General features: G+C 36.3%; 1 protein-coding gene across 1 annotated transcript in view; it reads right to left on the reverse strand.

The window, feature by feature from the left end:
• LOC121411180 (atrial natriuretic peptide receptor 1-like) overlaps nt 1–20,674 on the reverse strand; it is a 69,001-nt gene extending 48,327 nt beyond the window's left edge. The window contains exons 1-4 of the mRNA XM_041603745.1: nt 19,381–20,674; nt 6,731–6,876; nt 3,939–4,097; nt 2,019–2,154 (exon numbers count right to left, since the gene is read on the reverse strand). Coding sequence (XP_041459679.1) covers nt 2,019–2,154; nt 3,939–4,097; nt 6,731–6,876; nt 19,381–20,050 — 1,111 coding nt within the window. The 5' untranslated portion in view covers nt 20,051–20,674. The remainder of the gene's footprint in view (nt 1–2,018; nt 2,155–3,938; nt 4,098–6,730; nt 6,877–19,380) is intronic.
• Nucleotides 20,675–21,205: the final 531 nt, after the last annotated feature.

The raw sequence follows: 21,205 nt of genomic DNA on the forward strand, positions 1-21,205 counted from the left end.
TCAACTCTCCATAAGTATCACATGCACAGATACATTGTAATTAAAAAATACCATACATTTCAAACGAATCCAAATAAATAGTTCATTATATTTTTGTGTTTATTTTACTTCCGAATCAGATATCTAAAATATGTACAACAAGAACAATAAAAGATAGCAATAGGATGATGTATTTGGTGAATGTGTTAACGATAGATTATATTGCACACGGAGTTAAACTGTATTTGACATGCCAAAATATTAGCCTATTCTAAGGCAGTTCTTCAATACAATTTAGAGCATTGTGACCCTAAAACGTGACAAATTGGATCATACTGTTAATCAAAGTTTACATTATTGACCTGTCAATATTTGACAATTTATTCAATCGGAAGAAAGGGAAAAGTGATTGCTCAAGGATCGTTCAATGAAATCAAAGCTTTAATTGAAAATGAAATAAGATTGATTAGGTCTATTAACTTAGACTGGTACGATACATCACACTTTTTTGTAACAAATATAACATGTTTCTCACAAGCGTGTAATGGCATCGAATTTCAGCATGACACTCAAAGTCATTCAAAATAATTCAAATATAATATTGCTAGTGCAAAGAAAAGTGAAAATAACAATGTCTGCCTGCGAGACATCATCTTATTTATAATTTTCCAGTTTTTATACGCAACTTATTGGCATCGAACAGCACGTTTCATACTTTACATCAGACACCAGATGAGGGGAAAACCTTGTCAACGTTAGTTTTAAAATCGATCAATCAGTAATGTACATTATTTTTAACAGTCGTGGGGAAACACGTTGTGCCATCACCCTACTCTATCATTTACTTTACATCTCTTTTTTTAAACAAGTTTTTGAAGAGAATTTCCTGCCCGCTTCTTTACCACAGCATATATAACATTTTACTTGTTTGCTAAACCATCTCGTTAGTCCGGTAGCATAGCCATATATCATTGATAGTGGAGCAGGGGCGGCAGAGCGACGTTGAAAGTGGGAGGGGGGCACGGGGAAAAGGGCACCTATTCTTTCGAAAAGGACACTATCTTTAAAAAATGACTCATCTACAGTGGCGTAATGAGCCAAATATTTTGAGGGGGCTTAATGTCACATCACGTACAATTTATAAGAAGTTGCGAGCAAGCGAATCGAGTGAGGACAATGTTGACATTTTTTTTATGACAAAAATCCAATTTTGTGATAGATTTTGACATATTCAGAAAATAATATCATATTCAACCTTCTCTCTTCTCTTTTCTTCCTTTTCCATTTTTTTTCTTGGTCGTGATTTTTTTTGGAGGGGGGGGGCAAGAGCTCCCAAGCCCCCATATGTGCCCCTACTCACTTCACTCACGAGGGATTTTTGTATATTTTTTCCTTTATAAGCAGTAACATAAAAAAATGAGGATTTCGTTTTCTTGTTTCAAAGGGACACTCATTAACACAAAAAAGGTCCTTCTTAGGTGAAAGGGGCATAGAACACACTCATGAGGGACACTTTTCTTGGGTAAAAAGGGGCACTGATACGAGAAAGGGCACTTACAAGAAGGCAAAGGGGCACTTGTTCACACGTAAAACGGGTCCAAAGGTGAAAAGAGCACATTTGGCAATGATACGAGAAATGGCACTTGCTAACACGTAAAACATGTCGTTTTCAGATGAAAGAGGCACAGGACACGTTCGTGAGGGGGCATGTTGCTTGCGTAAAAAGGGCACTTATACGAAAAGGGCAAATGTTAATGCATATAACGGGTCCTCCTCAGGTGAAAGGGGCACAGTAAACGTTCGTGTGGGGGGCATTTTTCTTGTGTCAAAAGGGCACTTTATCAGTGCTTCAGAAAGTGGAGGGGAGGGGCACCGTGCATGCCACTCGCCCCCAAGACCGCCGCTCCTGTAGTGGGGAACCATCTAAATATAATCTCGCCTCCACCCTTAATCTAAAAATCATGGAGCCACGTCGCTAAGGAGTACCTCAATTCGAAGGGAGTGGGGGTCCATGGTTTCAGCTATAATGTTATATTTACCTTCGAATGTTCTATTCCACATCCTATGTGTCACGGCGTGACCATCGTATACGTCTCCTCCTTCCGCTAACGTTTCGTTGATTGCTAATGAGTACAGGATCATGACGTCATAGAATGCTGACGCTAGAAATATATGCTACGAATGAGGTAAAAATACATTTAAAGATTTACTTGCATACATACACGAAAATACGCACATAATCTAGAAAACGAAACCACCCATACATACACTCACGCGTGCACAATCATTTTTTTCTCCCTCATAAACCACACAAACAGTAGCCACCTTTCAAATGGATGAAATTAAAGGGATGGTTCAGGCTGGAGATATTTATATCTCCCGAAATAGAGTAAAATTCACGAAGCAAAATGCTGAAAATTTTATCAAAATCGGATAACAAATAATGAAGTTATTGAATTTTTAAGATTTGCATTATTTCGGTAAAACAATTCTAGGCATATCTTTATGAAAATTTATTAGGTGTGCTGATGATGTCATATCCCCACTTGTTTCTTTGCATTTTATTGGGTTTGTTTAATTGTTTTCTACCAAGAACTCAAACAAGTGGATTGACAACTGATTTAGTTATTTATGACCGCAACTATGTATGAAAAAATGGAACATTTATGATTTCATGTAATAACATAAGAAAAGGGAAAGTGGGGATGTGACATCATCAACCCACCTAATGAATATTCATGAGATGTGCATTAACTGTTTTCACAAAATATTGATTAACTTTAAAATTCAATAACTTCATTATTTGTTATCCGATTTCGTTCATTATTTGTTATCCGATTTTGATGCAATTTTCAGCATTTTGCTTTGTGAATTTTACTCTGTTTATTTAGATATAAATATTTTCAGCCCGGACGATCCCTTTAACGTGGATCAAATATTAATATATTTCTTTGAAAGTGTCGGATTTCATCTATGATGGGTAATGTATTTACGTCTTGCAGTCATGTCAGTACAATAGCTGAGCAGCTGCCTATACAGAAAATACTTCATCGAACGCTGATGGTAAGATGATAATCAATAGTTGTCGCAAGACTAGACGAATGGAAGTGAATTATCTCCATTGGTGGATATTACTTAGACCTATGGGTCCATTTACTTAAGTGGAGATTTAATTTAATCAGGTCAAAATATCAACAAACGCAGAATTAAAGAAGTTCGACTGACTCAATGAGATGGAAGTTCTTTCATTATGACTCCAATATTAATACCTCAGTCACATTTGCTTTACGGCGGCCCTACGGCGAGTCGAAAACAGCCCTTTTTAAACATTTTTGCACCAGCTTCATATAGGTGGATGAATTAAACAGTAAATTTAATAGCAAACACATACAAAGAGACCAATATCGGAGACAAAATGTTAAGAAAAAGGTATGGAAACAAAGAAGGAAGTAAATGTAAAAGGTTTGTTTTTAATCTTGCAGTGTAAAGAAATATACGGATAGATATTAATGGAATAAGAGATCTAGAAGCAGTGATAAAGAAGGGGAAATGATTGACAGAAAAATCATAATGGGGGAAAACATGCACAAAATGTCAATATGACCGCTCTATAAAAATATTGTTTTACAAAGATCATGAAAGATGGACATAATATCTTGTGATTTCCTTTAACCTCGTTAATGTATGGTATCTTTGAAAATGAAATCACTGGCCTTGATTTCACTTATGTATGGTGTGCATTTGGGAAAATCAATTGGAAAGTTGAATAGGCTTACAGCTTGCCTGCTTTCCCAGAACCATAAAAAAAAAGATACGCTATCAAAGGAAAATCATCTAAGACATAATTGTGAAATTGCAAAAATAAATCAGTGTCCTTAGAAGTAGGAATGCGTGCTGATGCTGATAGCAAAGAGACAAACATGAAAGATGAGGGAGAATCCGTGCAAACAATGTCTTACCGAGCTTTGATCGTGATCCATTGTGATATTATAGTTCATCTCTCGTCTCAAAATAACCTCCTTCTCAAAATCTTTATAAACAGAGGAGGTTGGTTCGAATACCCGAATCGTCATCAGAGCTTCGTAGGCTTGCTTTGCCTGATCATCGCGACCATCTCCCTGTGGAAAGAGGTTTGCCAATCAACATAATGAAAAGAAAACACATCCAATGCTCTTAGTTAACTAGTCATTATATTGATAATGATGATGACAATGGAAATCAGAGTAGTAATGATAAAAGTATTGCTGATAATGATAATACTTTTGATGATAATGATAACTATCTTGTTAATGAGGATGATAATGATATTGATAATAATAATAAAAATGATAATAGTAAAAGCTTAATGATTATAGAATAACAATGATGATAATGAAATTCCTTAACTTAAATTTCATTCAACCAAGTACCCATATAAGCCATGTTACATATTTCCATCGATGCTAAAGCTGTAAAATTCCCCTCCCCTTTTTCATACATATACTTTGTATGGTTATATGTCAACGTATGTTTTTCCTTGTTTACACGCTGCATCGGCTCGCGGAGCAAACTTGCTTTTTTATGTTTGTAAATGTGATAAACTTGCACCGACTCGCGGGGCCGAAACGGCAATTTTGCTCCGCCAAAATAGTAGGATCAGAACCGCGAGCTGGTGCAGACACGGCAATTTTTCTCCGTGTAAACACGAAGTCAAGTCTGCACCGGCAATTTAGTGCGCGTTTACGTAAATTTTATCCACTGATCTTTGTTTTTGCCTCGGGTCTGATCTGAGAGCTGGGGTAGCGTGTAAACGCGACGCAGGATAATACGCGAGCCGAGTCTGCACCGTGAGCTAGAGTAGCGTGTAAACAAGACGATCTACGCCTAGGGTAGGGGAAGTTCACCCTGACAAAAAGTTTATTGTAAAAATAGCAGAAAAAATAATAAAAAATATTGCCGAAGGTTTGAGAAAAATTCATCAAATAATTAAAAAGTTATTAGAATTTCAATTATTTGATTTGTGACGTCATATGCGAGCAGCATTCCTACATAGCGAATGGTAAAAAATCAATGAAATGTCATTTTCTAAGAAAATTGAAAATGGTTTTCACTGTAAATTTTGTATATCAATAGACAAATCATTTCACACCCGATAATGAAAAGAAAACAAAATTAAGTCATCAGGAACCATACAAAATTTGAAATTCATACATTTTATATTACATAACACATGGGGCAGCTGCTCGTTTATGACGTCACAAATCCAAAATTTTAAACTCTAATAACTTTCTTACTCTTTAACGGATTTTCCTCAAACCTTCACCAATATTTTTTTACTATTTTTACTGCTATTTTTACAACAAAGTTTTCTTCAGGGTGAACTTCCCCTTTAAACATGTTGAAACACAGTGCATGTGAATATGCAGGGTTTGTATGGCATTGATGGTTGGTGCTCTTTTTTAACTCCATCACATGTAACTTTGAGATCTCTTTAGAACATTGTTATAATGTTAAAATTGAGAAACATCCCCGTAAGAGGATTCAACATCTGACCGTATCTACTCTACGAACATTGACAGAAGTGTGCCGGTTCAAAGGTGAAGGATTTTGTTTTCATGGTTCATCTCTTATTCTTCGAAAATTCTCCTGTCGTACACTTTAAGGCATCTTTTATTTCTGTTTGCTCCTCCTCTTCTTCTACCTCATCTTTTTCTTTTTCTCCATCTCCATCTTCTTTTTTTCTTGTTCATCTTCGTCTTTATTTTTTGAGTTGAATTCTTCCTTTACAAACAATACAAGCTCTTTTCAAATATATATAAACCGTAATATAGATGGTGAATTTCCTCTCCTTTATTGAGGTTCCCTCACCCCACGATGAGTGACCTCCACCCCCCCCCCCCCACCGTATGCAGATTTTTTTCCTAGAGGCAGGGCGCGTATCAATTTCCAAAGAAATGTGTAAGCGAGGAAGCAAAGCGACCGAGCTGTCATGGGGGTGCTTTTGCATTTTCTTGAGTAAAAATTGAAGGATTTAATGCACAAGTTCGAGAACCCCCCTCCCCCTCCCGCTGCGTACGGCCATGCCCCCGGGAAACATACCGAAAAAGTGGCAAATAGCAGAGTATGGCCAAGCACACCTGACTGTAGAGCTCAAAAACCACGCTTTCCAATAGCTTCCAGGGTAACCTTATGCCCTTTTTACACAGGATTATCTTAGCCCCGGACTATCGCTAACCCCGGACTATCGCTAACCCCGTACTATCCTTAACCCCGTACTATTTTTTCTCCTTTTCACACATGCCAAATTGTTATTGCTAACCCCGGATAAGTAATGCTTGCTTTTCACATACGAAACTCGCTAACCCCGGACTAGTGGTTTTTGTCGATCATTCGTAGTACAAGTACTTCACTCGTACACTTTTTACACACGCTAAAATTTCCTTAACCCCGTACTATAAGTTGCCATTTAGCCCCACCTATAGTACGGGGTTAAGCTTATAGCCCACTTTCGTTTTACACTAGCGATCTTAACCCCGTACTATCTCTCTTAGCACCGCAATTGCTGGGATAACCCTGCTTTTTTGCAGGGCCAAATAATCCCGTACTAAAGGTGGGGTTAGCCCACTTTGCAAAAATGCTGTGTAAAAAAGAAAGTGGGCTAAGCTTAACCCCGTACTATAGGTGGGGCTAAATGGCAATTAAGCCCCACCTATAGTACGGGGTTATGGAAATTTTAGCCTGTGTAAAAAGGGTATTAATCTGTTTGACTTACCCTTTCCCAGGAATCGTTGCCGAAGATATCGACATCACGGAACGGGATGATGTTAATGAAAGCATATTTTCCGTTAAGGAGGTTCAAATCGTACGCATTGAGCATGATAGAACGTAAAGTGTCTCCATCAACTGCCAAGAAGATGACTGTGAGAAAGTAAGAGAACAAGAACGAGAGGATGAGTGAAAAGAAGAGGTGAAAGAGAAGGAAAAGGTAGAGGGAAATGGGGAGAAAGAGGAAGAAAAGAATATGAAAAGAAAATGAAAAAGTTGAATAAGATTGGCTTGAGGAAGGAAAAGGGACAACAAAAATGAGGAGGTGAAGAAAGAGAAGACAAAAAAAGAACAATCAGGGGGAGAACAGAATATGAATGCCAAAGAACGAGGGTTATAATTATATCACCGATAAAAAAATTAATTCCCATATCTCTAACAATGAACTATATAACTGTTTACTCGGTTCGCATAAGTTTTCTGAATAATGATTTATAGAACACATTAACTATTCAGACATCGTCAAGTACTAGTATATATTTAGGGTTTATGATAGAAAGGACATTACTGTGCTGTTTATAAGAACCCTATTTATCATTACGATTTCCTTGATTCGGAAGGGTCATAAATTATGACTTCTTAAGATATGGTACAGAGTCAAATTAATTTTCTTCGCACAGTGTTCGATATATTTTTTCCATGTCCCAAGAATTAGTACCATAAGATAAGGGTTTCTACCATAAAATGTCAACGGTCATGATAGTGGGGTATACATTCATTAATAAAAATCAAGTATATGACCGTATTCATTTATTGTTATATTCATCTTCTCTTACACAATGTTTACTGCATCTACCTACATTAACATATAGTTGGGTTTTTTCTGGCTCAGTTATCACACGCAATTTGGCTTATTCAGTTGTCAGAATAATAATTTCGTTGTTTTCTTTTTTACTATTCGTCTTCTTTGATTCTGAAAATAAACTTTGTTTTTTATGATTGAATAAAATCTATTGGAAAAATAGAATTGAACTGATATCCTTTACTCATAATTTATCCTTGTCATTATCTGTCTTTGAGCAGTAATAAGTATATTAATGTGATATTTCCAGATAGATCAAGATAGATTAACAAAACACAGAGTTTGAACCTGGATTGCTTCTTCTCCGCTAATATCTTGAAATCTGCCCCAACCCCAGAAATAAGTTGCAAAAAATGGCATACGTTCCCTTGAGTTGCTACAAACCCTGGCAGAAAAGAAAATACGATTTATTTTTTGTCAGAGGGTTAGTTCACAAATCCTTCCATCACATTCAATATGAATGCCTGATTGCGGTATATAATTCTCATCATATAGCAGGGGCGGATCAAGGATTTTCCAAAGGGGGGGGGCACATTTTTCGGAGGAAAATTTTGACAAGCAAAAAAAAGTTAAATATTAATATTTCGTCCCCGAAAAAAATTGACAAGCAAAGCAAAATTCTGCTTCTCAAGGGGGGGGGCACGGGCCGGCTGTTCCCCCCTGGTTCTGCCAGTGATGGCTGCCAGGATGACTGGTGAAGAGATTGGGATTTCAATCTTGTATTTATTAGAGATCGATCACCAAGAAAACAGACGCAATTGGCTGCGTATAGATTCTTCTTCTATTGACATCAAACGAGGTTTAATTATTTTTATCCGAGCAAAAGTCACGCTCCTTTCATGAAATAACCCAGTTTGGAAGAAATTCATGTTTGCGATTTTCCTCGAATCGGTGGTGTTCATTTTGATGTCAGCAACTTGGGAAATTAAACAGAATGCAAACCAGAATGTCCCTTCAATTCCTCGTCTCAATTTTTTTTTATCATGAGCTCAAACCATGTCATGATAACGTAATGAAAGTCAAGTGACGTTAATAGCCTTAACCCAATTAAGAACATGCTTAAGCACATTAAAGTTGAAGAGCACGGGGAACACATGCAACATCTAAGCGCATTCAAGATGATATATGCACCATGAAGCCAATACAAACAACGTTTGCTTTTACTTTTATTTTTTTTATGTTCAACACTTCTTATTTCTTTATTAGATAAAGTTAATTATAAACAATCGTACATATAATTTCAACTAATTTGAAATACAGTATAGAGTAATAAAACCAAATGCATACTCGTTTAAAGCGAAAGGTAATCGAGGTTTTTTTTACTATGACTTCTAACATTAAATTGCTTTCCTTTTCTTTAGTTTAATGATTTAATGGATTGTCCGTTTTTTCCTCATTACAAACGGCATGGGTAGCACATACACGTATGACTAAATTGGTCACAACCAAAACAAATAGCAATGCATGAAGTTTAAACAAAAATGAGAAACAGAAACATACGTGTATAGATCTGTCTGATCTACAAATCTCACACTAATTCAACTCCACAAGCAAAAGAGAGAAGACATAAGATGGATAATGGTCTCGCTGAGTTGAATTTTGTACTATATTTTCCATTCATACGGGGGAATGTAAAATACATGAGAAAGATATGGTTACAATATTGCATGCCATCCTCTGAAAGACAAGGTTTTTACTACATCGAAAAATCGGATTATACAAAAATTGTATAATCCTTGACCATTTGATTCAACTTTAAATATAAAATTAATAGAGTTGTTCTTTCTCATAATTCCCAGTATGTATATGTATATATATCAGTACGTAGCTCTTTTTCTCAACCTGCCGGTGTTCTATTAGGAGTACCACAGTAACCGGTTCTTGGTCCTTTATTACTTCGTATTTTCGCCAATGGCTTCTCAAAATTGTAATGCGGTTGTATGCCGATGATAGCACTATCTCGCCTTAATTCGCAATGAATTGACGAAAAAAAAAACCCCAGGAGGACATCCAGAGAGTGTCCCAGTTGGCACAAGGAGAATGGTGTGACGGAATATTTCTGTATATCCACTAGTGTACGTTCTTTGCAATACAGAATTAGGAAACGGGTTTTAAAATCCATGTAAGCTTAATTATCTTGCCGGGATTCCTTTGGTGTCACGATGATTCAATCTTTTTTTTCTACCTCCTGCAGTATAGGCGCAAAACCAATATCACAAAACCTCAGTTGTACACCTCTTACGCAACCTTCACACAAACTGCACTACAGGACGCACACCATTAATAGGATCCGGCAATTTCGGGAATCCCCTTTAGACCCGTACCTAAAATGATGTAATGGTTGGAAAAATATTCATATAAAATCAACGGTGCATATCTGAACAATTTTTTTCATATGGGCATAGAGAGAGATTACTACTGGATCTGTTCAGTCCCATGGGAGAGCAGTAATTTGTCAATGCTGGGTTTTATGGGAACTTGATTAGTTGCCCAAGAAACCATGTGAGCACTGTGACTGCAACCGAGTTTGCACGTAGTCTTGGTTTGAGCCCCTGTAGTGCGAAAAAAATCCTGAAAAACGCCTTTTCATATATTTAGCGTTTGAAGGATATTGGATGAACTACAAAATGATAAAGGTGTGGATGATGTGATTATTAAGACTCATTTTTGGCGATTTTTTCAAATCTCATTTTTAACACATGAGTCTATGGGGAAATAGTTAGTGGTGTGTGCCCTACATGCAGCACTCCAAACGGTGCCGATGATCTCCGAGCTTTGCGGAGGACGGAAACAAGAAATGAATGGAGTATAATATTATGTAAATTTCTTGATCATTTCACACCTTGAAATAGTATTGTCGACGGCAGTCTTGTATTGGTTAATGAAAAAATTGATTATATGACTGTTTAGCTGAAGTATTCAAATTCGGTCCATGATCCATCTTTCATGCCACGTACGTAAATGGACATAAAATAATGTAAAGTAAGAATAACGAATCGTCTTCTAAGTTAATATAACAAACGTAATTCAATTAATTACAATTAATTAATAGCAATACTTTCCCTTTTTACTTCCAACGTGTTCGACCGATCAGAAGCGTGTACTTCCGATTTTCTCTTGATTTTGTTTTAGTTTCGAACAAACTGAGCCCTTACTGCAACATATACCCCTGATAAGATTTACAGGTAGAGTATATACCAAAAGAGGTTGATAACCTATCCATGTGAAGCGCCTTTAGACCTGTTGTGAGTAATATACGCTATACAAGTAACGTTCATTATCATTTTTCTATCCGGCTTTCCTTCTATCTGATGAAACTGGCCTATTTGTTTTGTAGTAGTAGAAGAAGTAGTAGTAGTAGTAGTAGTAGTAGTAGTAGTAGTAGTAGTAGTAGTAATAGTAGTAGTAGTAGTAGTAGTAGTAGTAGTAGTAGTAGTAGTAGTAGTAGTAAAAGTGATAGTATTAGCATATTATTATCATTAAATCATGTTTTTGGTTAACATTAAAAAAATAAATAAAAAATGCTCGAAAAGTGATGACAATACTATGGAAAGTGTGACAATGAAATTTTTTTCTATTTTGTCTATTTCTTAAGTGTTAAATAAAATCGTTCTGAATTGTACAAAGTCCATACACGGAACTTTGCTGTGCCCTCCTTCGGAGTAGTGTCCACCCCCCCCCCCAAAAAAAAAATATCTTCAAATAATTGAATTGTACCGTTGAAACTCTATTTGGCAGTCTATCTTCCAAGAAATTTGGTAACTCGATCGTTTTACTTCCTTAATCTACCTCTCTCTCACCCATTTCCCATCGTACTTCGATGAAATCTAGAATTTTCAATGCTGGGAGCAATTCATATGAGTCAATACACACAGTGGTAACACAGGAAAGAGGTCTTCATCAAACGCTGTCTGAACGAGCACAGTTAACCCAAATTAGAACCCCCCGGAAGAGGATCAGAATAGAATCAAACTTCCTGATGCCCGTGAATTATTGATGATTTCACTTAATGTACCGTTCAAAATATGGTCCAAACACATAATTTTATGATCGTGTTTACAACCAGCGAAGACTGCCATGGAAAGGGGGTCGGACTTCAACCTCGAATAAAAGCGGACAACTTTCATCAAGTGCCAAGGAATGGCAAGGAAGTTTTTTTCCCAGAGGTGGAAATGCAGGCAGACACATTTTTATGAAATCGTTTTCTTCTCTATAACGTATGAATTCTCCGCCAAAACACATCCACAGTCATCAATTTCAATTGTAGCTTATTTCGTCATGAAGAAGGGAACGGACTTGAACCTCATCTAAATAGCGGACTACTTTCATAACGAGTTATTGATTGCCAGTGTTGTTCTCTCCCATAGACTTGTATGACCTGACCCAGAGAAAGATATTTGTTATTATTATTTATTGCATCAAGTAAAAAAACATCGAATAAAATTTGTAAAACTTTATATTCACAAGTATATCTCTTACGTTTCCCCATAGAATTCACCAGTACGACAATACACCAGACGGTGGCTTGTACTGTTTCCAGAAGAAGAAGTGCTTCGTCAGGGGAAGCGATCCACGGGCACAGTGCCCCCACTTTTCGAAGCACTATAGTCATGATAGTGCCGCCTTCTCTGAAGCAAAAATATCCCATTACAAACGTGTTAAGTACCCTTTTCATCTTACCCGTTTTATGTTCTGATGATGAAAATACATTTATTTGCACCCATTTCCCCTTTTGACGTATTAATGTCCTCTTTTGGGTTTGTCCCCCAAACGAAAACAAAAGAAAATACGATAAGCCACCCTGAACCCTTTATGATTTTATTAGGTTTATCAAATTTGAACATTTTCTGCTGTCTGTCACTGAGAGTGGGGTAGACATTCTACATTGTTTTAAGATTAAAAAGAAAAAAGTGTCCTTTTTACGATGCCACCCCCACTTTCAACTTCGCTCCTCCGCCCCATGTATTGTTAACAGCCATCGATGAAGGTGGAAAAGAGGTTGGACTGCATCCTCCAACGGCAGACCTTTTTTGATAATGTTCATAATGATAAAGTTGTCAATGAAGGTATATTTTTTCTCATCAGAAGTGCAGACGACGGAAGCCAGTTTCCTTTTTAGTCAGAAATAGTAATTACAAGAAAATATTTATGATGCAATATCCATATACCTGTCGAAGGAAATGTAAATCTCTTGATAGTGGAATTTTATTGCATTTTTCTATTTGAAAGGCCTTAAGTCGATTTCCATCTAGATGAGACGATAAATTGACATTCCTGACAAAATCACAACTTTAAAAATTCATAATATTCATAACTCTTTTTCTGCTTAATGTTTTTTCGTGAAACTCTTTTTTTTCTCATTTGTTTTCTCTTATTAAAACCAACCTGTGGTTGACTTCCCCATTATATGGATTGTGGATAGTTATCAATCTTCTAAAGGTCTGGATATCATTACGATTGCACATATCAATTGGTACAATCAGTATTAACCCTCAACAGTGTATAATAAGATGAAATAATGTAAATAGTGAATTAAGCTTAAAGTGGTATTTTATGTTGAATGGAATGGGGGTTCTGGAATGGCATATCATCACCTAGTAGATTAATTCAAATGTAACGTCGTGCATACAACTCGAAAATCCTTCATAGTTCTAAATTTTCTAAGGCAAGAAATAACAAAAAAATTCGACACAAAATAAAGTACGTTCTTTAGAAATATAACATCAAATCGGATAAAATAAATCAATGGACCACCATGACCAATATCACAATAATTACACTAAAAATACGTAAACGACTCTTTTCATGCATTCAAACATTACAAGGTGCAGATAAATGCCACAATACCATTTTCTGGAAGATAATAGAAAGTCCATGTTTTGAATACTAGCAGATAAGGGTTGAAGGACAAAATTTCATCCGAAAATTTTCCGATACTGAGGTTATTTAGAGGCTAGATTTTTTTTTACTTTTTCATTAAAGACTTTAAGTGAATTCCCAAATGATGATTATTTCTGCAATTAATCGTAGAATAATCATTCAATCAGCATGAGTTCAAGTTAAGGTCGATTGCATATCATTCCCGACGACCTTGTGAACATGGTCAAACCAATTACTGAACAATTGCTATAGGTAGTGTATATTACCAAATATTACAAGATTACATAATAACTTATTACATTTTTTTTTCATTTCGTTGCAAAGCGATTGTAATAATTGTACTCAGGTTTGTCCTTAACAATTTTAAGAAAACGCTACACAAAATAATAATCCTTCTAGTGACAATCATGTAGACCTTAATAGAAACGCATGGTCCCGTTGCAGAAAGAGTTGCAATCAATCGCAACTCTAAAAATCATGCGCAACTTGATTTTCAATCAATCAACAGCGCGCATTTGGGACTTGCGCTTGATTTTTGAGCTTGCGTTTAAACGCAACTCTTTCTGCAACGGGCCCCTGTTTTTTATAAGCAGAGATGATTCCGATCAAAACTAGTAATACAAGTCTTATATCTTACCATGTAATGGGCTGATCAATAGAATCATTCAGTCTTTTTGGGGGAAAATCTACATCAAATTGAAAAGGAGGGAGAGTGTGTGTGTGTGACGGTAGGGGTGTAAGAAAGGGTGAGTGGGGATAGTGTGGTGTGTGTGAGGACGTTTGGGTTAACGTTTTGAGAGGTTATTGGATTTTTTAAAATCAGTTTCTTAAATCTGATTTTTCTTTTATCGGAAAGAGGCACGTTAAACATATTTTCTATAAATGAATATATAGAATAGACAGTTCTCATACCCGACTACATTGGCTATCTACATAATTGATGGTGTATCGAGTTCAATTTGAGGTTAAGTCCATGTAAAAGCAAAAACATATTAATTTAATGATAATCATTATAATAGAACTAATTGCTAGGCCGTTATGAATCCATTATAACTGGAATGCTAATGAACGTTTCAGTAATAAGCGGGTAATCACATGCTGATGTTAAGAGAAGGTGAGCGAAAAATTAGAAAAAGTGAAGCAAAAATGAGAATGTTGCACTTGAGAGGTGTCAAGTTATACAATGTATAAGGAACATGTTTAACATTTACTTAGGGGGACTTGAGATGAAAGAAATATGTTGGGAGACAGAAAATATTTATAACAAAGTCTTTATTCAGGGTCGGAGGGGGAGCAACTGCATGGGCGGGGGCTCCAACATGCGGGGTTTTTTCATCCCTATCTCCTTGGTGGGGCAATTGGATGTATTACGAAATAGAGCGAGAACAACGCATGAGCTCAATTAATTAAAAAAATCCTTAACAGATACTCTATCACACTCTATGACATAATCAGACCAACCAAAAAAAAAAAAAAATAACGTAATTGCTAATTGGAAATGGTACCATCCCTCTTCGTAGAGATATTGCCTAATAAAAAAATATGAAAAGAAAATGGTTTATTAATACGGCACAAAACAGATGTTAAGGAATAGAATGTAACATGTAGAAGTAGAATAGAAAGGGAGGAAGGGTGGGGGAGAGGAAGCTGGAGACAAGAGAAACATAATGAGAAGCTTAGGAGCTTATCTCTTACGGAATTCTCTAAATTATTCAACACCAAGAAAATTCATGATTCGTAAATCTTCCCATTTGGTTTTATCGAAATTACTGTTTAAGTATACGCTATTCCAACACAGGGATACTCATTTCGTTTTTCTGAATGAACTCATTTGGCTGCCGCCACTGAGAGTTCTTTGGTGTCAAGATGTCAATCGAAATTTTACATGGGAGGATATTGTGAACAGACTATGAACTCATGAATGTGACTCCTTGCTTCTTACATTAACAGAATAACAGTTAAAGGGGTACCCGGGCTGAAAGTGTTTATATCTAAATAAACAAAGTAAAATTAACTGAGCAAAAAATGCTGAAAATTTCATCAAATAATGATAACAAAAATAACAAAGTTATTGAATTATCAGATTTTGTGAAAAAAATTACATGCACGTCGTCATAAGTATTCATTAAGGAGGCTGATAATGTCACATCCCCACTTTCCTTCTTCTTATGTTATTACATGAAATCATAATAATTTCATTTCTTCGTACAAGAGTCAATGATATGTCTCCCTTATGATAAAATAAGTTGCACTAATGAATGTCTAATGCATTAAATCAATTGTCAATCTGACTTGGAGGCAAAATTAGAATAGACATGATATCACATAACAAAATCCAAAAGAACAAAGTGGGGATATGATATCATCACTTTCACTGATTATTCATGAAGACATTCACATAACTGTTTCACTGGTATAATGCAAATCTTTGAAATATTTTTTTTTAAATCCTAGTCCGATTTTGATCAAATTGTCAGTGTTTTGTTAGTCTGATTTTTCTTTGTTCATATCATATATTTTCAGCCTTTAAGAAAATGACTACACATTTACTAGCAAGAATATTCTTTGCACACGTATTAAATCAAGAGATATTTCTGACATGAATGAGCTGATAAACTTAAACGAGTGAAACATTCTGTAAACATGTGATAATTCTACCCAATTCTCTTCTACATCATTTCATTGAACATTTACCCCCCCCCCCCGGAAAATAACCCCTGAGGAAATACAAACTCAATGTCATCTAATGTTGTCTCCGTCTTTCTTGCTCGCCTCTTGTATTATTTTCCTTAAAACTGACGGAGGTGGTTTGAATATTGCTGAAGATAACTATATTCCCAACTCTTGAAATTACCTTGTACTGTATTTTTTCTTGAATTCATTGGCCATCCTAACCTAACCCCCTAAACGTAGGACGCCTTTAATTTGCAGACCGCATAATTTATGTTTCTATTTTATTTTTTACATTGTCTCCTACTTTGAATCTCTCCGATTCGATATGTTCGATGCATTATGTTCAAATTATCAACTCACTTAAATAGTTGAAGAGATTTGGAGACAAGACATAGCCTTGCCAAACTCCCTATGGTTGTTGATATGAATCTGCTTTATCACATTGGCTCCTGAATGCAGACTTGATAAAAAAAATATGAAATTTGGTTTAGACATCCATATTGCAAATCATTTTTGTGATTTAGAAACGCGTATGTGGATATGTTAAGTATCCTATGGAGGAGCCGTGGTGTAGTGGTTCTGACTCTCGCCTTGTAAACAGAGGGTCGTGTGTTCGAATCCCACCGCGGTCTGGCGTCCTTTGGCAAGGCGTTAATCCACACTTTGCCACTCTCGACCCAGGTGCTAAATGGGTACCCGGTAGGATGTGAAAGTCATTGTAGCTTGTCCAGTACTGTGTGCGCCTCACAGGCGACTGACTGGAATACTCCCCAGGGAGTGGAGGATGTGCACACATTGTGTGCGGGAATGACTGATTGAATCCGATGACCGGGGTAATAATATATATTATTATGATTTTGTTGAACGGAAATATATAAATCTAAATCTTTCAGCATTTCATTCAAATCGGTATGAAGGTAATGTAATTTCAGTGTTGAGTACTTTATATCGTCGTTAGTCACTCAAATGAAGCAACATCTATCTAATATACATGATATAAGACAAGTATTTCAATAATCGTATTTACATGCCTTCGTCTATAGCTTGTCACAATAAAGTGGTATATCTATTCTTCGTAATTTTCTCTTTAGATAAACAATCCGTTCTATGATTTGTAAATCCTCATATAATCTTCGATGTATCATGGAGCTATCTAGCTATCTATCATGTATATATCTCTCTAGCTATCTTTTGTGCTTTTTTACGTTGTTTGGTGCCATTGGGGGACCGTTTCGTTATTCTCCCTCTCTTTATCTCTCTTGATATCCTCTCGTCCCAATCAATATTTTTCCCTGTACGAATGATGTCATGAAAGACACTGAAGTAAAATGTTACAATTCGTAAAAGTTATCTGGAATGCATCATACACACATCCTTGATAAACAGCAAATAAATGTAATTGAATTATACGTTCGATATAATCATTCTTTTGTACCCTGGAGCATTATCATTTAGAAAAAAAATTATAGTATCAGTTTTGCAAAAAATCGATAAAACAGAATATACTTTATCTGGTTTGTTGTCATAATCTTAGGGCCAACACAAGGTGTAAGAAAATATGTAAGGAAATATAGTCATATCACCACGATGGCGAACACAAGACTGATACGAGAGGTGTCGCTACATGATACAATCACTGATGGCAATAATGGATTGCCCACTTTTTCTAAATGCGATAGTACTTTTTTTTACACGTGGCTACATTAAGAGATCCATTATCCATCACGACATAAAACGACACTCTTTAGCATGTTTAGCGATGTTTTGCGATTTTTACAAATGGCTACATTATTCTCATGTCTTTTTGCTCAAGACGGACTGATATAACGTCGAAATGTCAGAACGACTATGTGACGATAAGGTGTAAATGAAAGGAAAAGTCACGGTACAATGGCTAAATTCTAGAGGCAGAGAAGGGACTGCGATTAGTATGGTCGATTGAAACAGAATTAAATGGCGATGTGGGATTTCAATGTGGAATTCGAGAAAATGTGTTGATCAGGTTCGGTTGAGATGATAAAGAGAAATTATTATGTGAAGCGAACTTTCTTTTCAGACGGGGGCTTTGCAAAGGACAAACCTGGGAAACAGAGCAGTTTGTTCGTACAAGAACAATGATATATACCACTATCTTTGCTTTGCATGTTGTGGTATTCGGTTGTGACGTCTTTAAATTTCATCGAAATCGGATGTAAAATAAGAAGTTTTGACATTTTAAAATTTCGCTTATTTTTCACAATAGTTTAATGCACAACTAAGTGATATGCAAATGAGAGAATCGATGATGTCCATCACTCACTGTTTCTTTTAATGTTTTTTTTTTATTTGAACAATACAATATTTCAGATTGACAATAAGGACCAACTTAACCATAAATTACTAAAATAATTGTAATTCCACATGTTCAGGGAGAACAAAACTTTGTTTCACTTGACAAGGAGAATTGAAATTAGAATATTTCATATTTCATATAATACAATACAAAAGAAATAGTGAGTGGGTTACGTCATCAGTCTGCCAATTTGCATACCGACCAGCATGATGTTTTGTGAAATTAAGCGAAACTTAAGTGTCATAACTTTCTTATTTTACATCTGAATTTAATGAAATTTTAAGTTTTATGCTTGGATTTTTCTCCTTTTTTCAAATCAACTTTTTGTTTGGGTGGACTTTTCTTAAGCATTGCTAAGAAAACAGCTAGATGATTTTATTAAAAGATGTTAGTGGAAACCTTTAGTTCTTTGTAACATAAATTCATCTCATTGAGTGTTCAAACCTAATGGTTTGTTCGAGGTGTTAGCAAATTCAGCAAACATTATAGAGGTGAGTAACCAAATACGGTGTGGGCCTGCTGAAATAACCAGTAAAAATCCCATTAAATTATTAAATTTATTATGCATACTGTTGTCCAAAAAGTGTGAGGAAAGGTGGACCTCGGGCGACTTGGGCAAATAACATGGTTGTTAGGAAATTGGTGTTTAATGTATAACATAATCCATATTCTAGGGCTTTTTGAAGGGTGGTATGTGTGTATGCTAGTGATGGTGTTTAAGGGGTTGTGGGGGAGATGTTTGTATGAGTGTAAGGTGCGGGTGAATATCAAGTAAGGATGCACAGAGTTTCCTTTTTGAACGATGAAAGTTAATATGCATTATAATCAAATGTTTTCTGCCAGACAGCGGAAATTGTAATAAAATTAATTATTACAAAGTTGCAGTCGTTCGAATACGCTCATAACTTACCCCTTCCTTTCGTCATGGCATGTTCCAGAATGTCTTTGGTGTCATCAAACTCCCAGCTTTTAATTTCCACGAAATCGAAACCTTCCTTGAAAAGTTGGGCATGATGATCCCTCAGACCTTCTGTGATAGCTCCCCAGTAGCCCTCCTCTGATTGGTTGATCCAGATGATCATGTGCCAGTTGAAATAGTACATAGCGGATTCCACAGCTCTTGCGAAGTGTTCGGCCAGCGACGATGTTCGCGTCAGAGTGTGAAATTTGTCCTTATCCCCTAGCATGAATCCAGGGGACATACCCGAAAGGACAGGTAAGTTCCAGGCGGAACACAGTATGGCCACGTTTTCCATGGCCGAGTTACAAGTCGGCCCCATGAAAGCGGCCACTTTTTTGGTGTGGTAGTACTTTGCAGCTAGCGAAGCCCCGAGCGATGGGTAAACATGCTCACACGTGTAGCTATAATGATGAAAAACGATGGTAAAATTCATATACTCGCCCCTTTTCACCATGGTATTAATGCGTTCGACGGCGATGTCGATCACAGGCACGATGGTGGTTTCAAAATAATTGCTGCTCAAACCCTCCACAAGTATCTCCATCCCCAAACTATCACCGACCGTGTTAAAGGCGTAGAGGAGTAGAATAGTTGTCAGAATAGGACAGACTTGCCCCATCTCTGCTCACATGTTCAAGCACATTCGGATTACACCTGTTAAAACGACTACCAAAACAAGAAACTGCATGGGGCCAAGATCACGACCAGCAGGTAAAACATGTCCGATCCCTAAGTGACGAATATCAGTCATTGCTAGGTATTTATACCCATTATTGACATCAAACCTTTCTCTTATTATCCACATGACTCATAGCAACTCTCTGGAAAGGAAAAGAGAGGGCTCGTACAGGTTGACAGTTCATGGGTTGTGATTGTCACCTCTGCGATAGAGAAAAGGCTGGAATCTCTTTTTCCTTCTATAGTCATGATCATCATAGTACCCTTGGTGTAATCGGGCGATCACAATGGGTTACGCATAAATTGATGACTATCATAGAATAATCATGACAATAATCTTTACGAAATTTACGGATGAATTGTCTTCCGAGCTAAAAAGTGTTAACCATCATCAGTACCTTATGAATTCACGACGTCTTATCCTGCGTCAAATTTCACACATCAGATCATCTAGCATATTAATGAGACCAAATAATGCGTTATCTAACTGCTCTCAATAAATTGCACATTCTTTCATTTTAATCAAAATAGGTGTTGAATGATTCTTACCTGCGGTTAATTAAATATTCCAAGAGCTAAGAGATTATAGTTTTAACAGCGAATAGTTTAATCGTTTATTAAGATTAAGTTTTGAAGCTTCTGCACTTTAATAGCGACTGTCCATTATTTTGAACCCCAGGAAAAGAAACATAATGTATTTCGCTCTTAAAATACGTAATTTTGATTTTGTAACCAAACTTTTTAGGTCTCAATATAAACTTAGGAATTATCAAGGCAAATTATAACTCAAAGTACACATGTCCCTTTCACTCCTCATCACAGATCGAGGGGTTATATGCATCGTCAAATGGAAATTGACTGGAGGAATCCCTTTATTAGTTAAAATTATCATTCCTTTAATTCCTACATGGGTAATACAATCAGATCTAAGCATAACCTGTCGGGTTCATTAGTTCCCGCCATTGAAATACGAAAGTACTTGAATAAATTGCCTTTCAGAATTTCGCTTCCAAATTCGCTATTCAAATTTGATTACGTTTTCACAAGTATGAAAAATAAAGCAAACAAAATGAAATCAATATATATTTCCATAGAG

This window comes from Lytechinus variegatus, chromosome 3 (genome assembly GCF_018143015.1).
Source record: "Lytechinus variegatus isolate NC3 chromosome 3, Lvar_3.0, whole genome shotgun sequence".
In the NCBI taxonomy this organism is placed as follows: Eukaryota; Metazoa; Echinodermata; class Echinoidea; order Temnopleuroida; family Toxopneustidae; genus Lytechinus; species Lytechinus variegatus.